Source organism: Nanorana parkeri, unplaced genomic scaffold, assembly GCF_000935625.1.
Source record: "Nanorana parkeri isolate BGI_ZX_2015 unplaced genomic scaffold, ASM93562v1 scaffold54, whole genome shotgun sequence".
Lineage (NCBI taxonomy): Eukaryota > Metazoa > Chordata > Amphibia > Anura > Dicroglossidae > Nanorana > Nanorana parkeri.
The window spans coordinates 2,135,267-2,140,235 of NW_017306322.1; the positions used below are offsets into that span (position 1 = coordinate 2,135,267).

Here is a 4,969-nt window from a genome sequence, read left to right on the forward strand (position 1 = left end):
GATGTCACTGGTTGCTAGGAGCTGGGCGAGACGCCAGCCAGAGTGTCCCACTCAGCTCTTGGCAACCAATGACGTCAGTGAGCTGGGTGGGACTCCGGACAGAGCATCACGGGTTGTTTAAAGCTCTTTGCAACCTGGAATGCTTTGGCTGGAAAGGGGGTGGCAGGCCCCTCCACATGACCCAATGAGATGCCGTCTGAGGTAACCGTCTCTCTGGCTGCCTCATTAGCCACATTATAGAGACAGCACTGGCTACCCACAGACATAAAACACTAAAGAAATGTGTGACTATTTGTTGATCTTCTATCTGCAAATAATGATGTGTTTTTATTTTTGGTGTCCTCTTAAGATATCTTTTTAGTGTCCTCTTAAGATCATGCGCATACACATTTCCTGTATTTGGCAGCATTGTTTTGATATAATCTGTTACCCATTTTTAGAACATACAAAGTCCTTTATGTAAATAGAATGATCATTTGTATGGTGCTCTAAACAATCCTGAAATCTGGAAAGCACTGTGGGTGGCCTCTGGGTACAATACTCTCAAGGTGATGTTAATCTATAAGTTGATTACGGTATATTGATTTTTAGAGTGACCTACATCCTGTCAATAAACATACTGCCCATTGCTAAAATGTTGGAACATTGTTAAAGATTGATATGAATAAAAACAGCACCAATTAATATTATGCACACTCTGTCTTTGTATTGATGAGGGTAGGTCAATACAGTGATATACAGTATATAGAGAGCATTCATTATCTTTATCTATCAGTGCATACCATTCACTGTAAAGTACATTTCTGCTTCTGCACAACCCAAATCATTGCAGGCTCGGCAGGAATAGAAACCTTCATCTTGTTTTCTTACACGCTGTATAGTTAAAGTTCTGTTACGATCCCTTAAAATAATACCTGAAAAACAAGAATGAAATAACTTGAATACAATGATGATTTTGAAGCCCAAATTAAGCCATTTTTAATAGTGTGAGGAAAGTTTAGAACCCCTGTCAGCTTTGCATTGCTGTTTGGGAGGGGGAAGGGGGATTTCACATCACTTCCTGTCCCAACATGCTGAGAAATTTCTGGTGAGGCATGTGTTATGGATCTCTAGTTTGAAGTGTATCTAAAGCCTGGACAGAGTGATGAGAGGTTAAAACATTTGTCAGATTTTTATTGTTTCCTGTATCCTCATTGGATAGATTTTCCCTCTCTACTTGACTGCACTAAAAGTGAGGGAAAATCTAAAAACTTGAGTTGTCACTGGGTCAGGAACCGAGTATAAACTCTTTCAACAGGGACACGTATAGTGGCAATTGTCTAACAGAGGATTAACCAGAGGATTGAAGATATTTTTTTTCCTGTTTCTTTTCTGTTCCTTTCTTTCAAAACCTTGTCCGGGGTTTTAAATATTCTCTAATCTATTCAAAATTATAAACAAAGTTCTGACTTGAAAGTTAAGTACTTAAAAATGTCTAACAGCTGGAAATGATCAATTATAGCAGTACCCACCAGTGTGTGATAATTTCTAGGATGACAGATAGCATAGTCATTTACAAGACCAGTGTCCTAACAATAGCCATAGCAGCCCAGGTGGCTGCTTTGAGGCCTGGGATAGGCCTCCAGTTAAAGCTGCTCTTTATTGCACCATGATTGGAAAATATTTGTTCAAGTGTGACCAGACTCTTCCTTTTTCTATGGAGAAGAATGAGGTGTACCACACAGGCCCCATAGTTATTGTTGGCTAGGTATTGTGACGGGTAATAATGCTCCAGTCATTCGTTTGAGGATGGACAAATATCTCTCTACCCATCATTTGTTTTGTTTTTTCCTAAATAGATTTGTATTTGGTTTTGTATAAACACCAAGCACGTGTATTGCCACGACATAACAATAAGATCACAAATGAGCACTCAGTAGTGCTAAGCATAAGGTGATGCAACTAACCATCATGTTAATGGTGACATCTGCCTAGGTAGCTACATTTAATCTGACATAATTAGATGAGGTTATTTTTATTTTTTGGTACCTGAGTCTCCAACTAGAGCCTGGGCATTTTTGAACCAAACGACCTTTGGATCAGGAGTACCAGTGACTTGGCAGCGCACCTCCACCGTCTCACTAACATTAGTAGTCTGGTTCTTGAGTGCAGGTTGAATGATGGGAGCTTCCAATGCTTTGTGAAAAGAACAAGATGTCAAATAAATACATTCATGTAATTCAATTATTTGCATATGGAAAAAAATGTCTCCCTGTTATTACAAATGACAGACTTACCAAGAATATTTAATTCTATGACAGAACATTCATTCTTCTGCATCTTTCGGTCATATGCCACACACATATAGGGACCCTTTTCATGCCTAGAGATGTCTTGTAAACGTAGCTCTGAGGTGACATTTACTCCGTCTCCATCCAAAATAGTGGAATCCATTTCCACTTTACTGAAAAGATTCAAGTTCTCACAACTGACTTTTGACCTGCTTATTGGTATAGGAGAGCGCAACTTGAACCAGACTGGTTTCTCATACGTATCTCTATCAGCAGTGCATCTGAGGGTCACGTTGTCCCGTTCTGTGTGCTTGCTTTCAGGGTTCATGCTGATGCTAAGCTCTCCTGGAAAACATAAGAATCAGCAGTCATCTTAAATTGTGCTGACAAATAAAAGTGGAGTTAGGCTGCTATGGGTTACTACACTCTGTACATCCTTATTGTTTATTGCAATGCCTTATCAAAATACCTGAATGCCATAATTTTTAGTCAGCAAAGACATCTCAGACCTTGCTCACGGTCTGTGAGTTTTCCAAGGGTGACCACCTCCTGCACCTCTCATGAGACAGTTGTTATAATGGGCCATTAATCTAAATAATACCAGCTACATATTATGCTCTCCATGGCTTCCCCACAGCCTGGTAACTTGTAGGAAGTATGCAGCTGGGACAATGGTCCCAAGGGGGAAAAACTTGTTTGATTAACCGTTTTCAAGGCCTCTCTGCCGTCTATTAACACGCATGTGTGATAAAACAATAGGAACCGCCCAGTACAGTTCACACATGAGCGTCAACGTTGCATTGCGGCAAAAAATATATTGCATGTCCCGTTCTGAAGGCATTGCCACTGGAATAATGCCTCCATAGACGACTATTGAACTGCCTTTGAAATGATCGTTCAATGCTCTCTAGAGCATTGACATGGCATTAAACAAGCATTTCACAGGCGTTTTTGTAATAGGACGGAGAAAAAGCACCCTCCAAGTGCCGAGGGCATGTGCCCTGGTATGGTGCAGGGAGGGAGGGGGTGCTCACTTGTCTCACCCTCTTTCCTGCCCTGCAAGGCCTGTGCTTGGATCAAGAGTCAGGTAGGAGTTTTAGGGGGACCCTACATTCTCTTTCTGGTTTTGTGGGGCTGGGGTTCCCCCTTAAAATTCCTACCAGACCTAAAGGGCCTGGTATAACTTTTAGGGGGAACCCCACGCACATTATTTTATTTTTTTACGCAGGGGGACCCTCCTAACTTTCCGACCAGACCTAAAGGGATGGGTCAGGAGGGGAACCCCGCACTGTATGGTGCAGGGAGGGAGGGGGTGCTCACTCGTCTCCCCCTCTTTCCTGCCCTGCAAGGCCTGTGCTTGGATCAAGGGTCAGGTAGGAGTTTTAGGGGGACCCTACATTCTCTTTCTGGTTTTGTGGGGCTGGGGTTCCCCCTTAAAATTCCTACCAGACCTAAAGGGCCTGGTATAACTTTTAGGGGGAACCCCACGCACATTATTTTATTTTTTTACGCAGGGGGACCCTCCTAACTTTCCGACCAGACCTAAAGGGATGGGTCAGGAGGGGAACCCCGCACTGTTTTTTGTTGTTTTTTCATTTGTTTACATTTTCTTTTTCATTTTCAATAATTATTTTATCAATTTATCATTACTTTTTAGGGGAGGGCATTCTCCAAGCATTTTTGACGCCTCCCTAATGCCTTGCAAACACCTGGCTTATGCCTTATTAATGCTATAGGCGTTGATCATGCGGGCAATTCTCAACGCACATATGAAAGTGCTCTAAGGGCTTAAAGAAAAAATGACTGGCAATAGATGGAACAACTTTTCATCCGACCCAACTAAATAATTGGTAAATGTAAATGATTGCTGTTAGAAAATTGAAAAATGTTTCAGAAAATTTTTCATCATTCTGATCACATATGCTAGTGATGTAGCTTATCCTACCACATCCCACCACCCTGAGTAAACATCATAAAATGTCTCATTAATGATGGTCTGCAAATAATGATTTTGCATTATATTGGAAGATTTGTAATTTGCCAGTTTATTTGTTTGCTAGAACTTCTGTATATGAAGGAAAATAATTGTTGTACAAGAGCATTAAATCTTTGCCAGATCAGATACATAAATATTCCATCTATGATCATGCCTGCAGGTGCATATTTCAGGCATGGCCTTGTTTATGCATGGCCAGCCCACTCTAATGTCTGTTTAGTCTTATAACAATTAGTGAAAACCCATGATCTAAAAGGACACTGCCAGGGGGACATTTTATCTATCTAAATTCCACATATTTCTGTTTGTTCCAGGCACCAGATCAGTTAAAAGGGGATTTGACCCCCTTAATCAGTTAGGCCCATGAAGTAAACCCAAGACTGAAGGTCACAAATACAACTTACACTCTTCAATACCTTCAAAGATTCATCCAGAATAATGGAAATATAACTTCTGTTAAACTTACGTGTGACAAGAAAAGCAATGACGTGTTCATCTTTTCCTGCTTCGTTGGTGGCCAAACATTTGTAAATTGCAGAAACGTTAGCTGCTGCGATAAACAGTTTGCTCACAGTCTAATGAAAGAACACAGAGGCTCAGTATCAGTAATGCTGATAGTTTATTAACAAAAAATAAAGATCAACACAGTCAAACAAAGCATTATTTTCTCAAGTAAAAGCTCAAACTCCAGGCAAGCAGCTAT

At 40.8% G+C, this 4,969-nt stretch overlaps 1 protein-coding gene across 1 annotated transcript in view; it reads right to left on the reverse strand.

Annotated features, from left to right (window-relative positions):
* The window catches only part of KDR (kinase insert domain receptor), a 31,270-nt gene that overhangs the window by 11,583 nt on the left and 14,718 nt on the right, over nucleotides 1-4,969 (reverse strand). The window contains exons 12-15 of the mRNA XM_018575700.1: nucleotides 4,733-4,841; nucleotides 2,277-2,615; nucleotides 2,029-2,175; nucleotides 783-914 (exon numbers count right to left, since the gene is read on the reverse strand). Coding sequence (XP_018431202.1) covers nucleotides 783-914; nucleotides 2,029-2,175; nucleotides 2,277-2,615; nucleotides 4,733-4,841 — 727 coding nt within the window. The remainder of the gene's footprint in view (nucleotides 1-782; nucleotides 915-2,028; nucleotides 2,176-2,276; nucleotides 2,616-4,732; nucleotides 4,842-4,969) is intronic.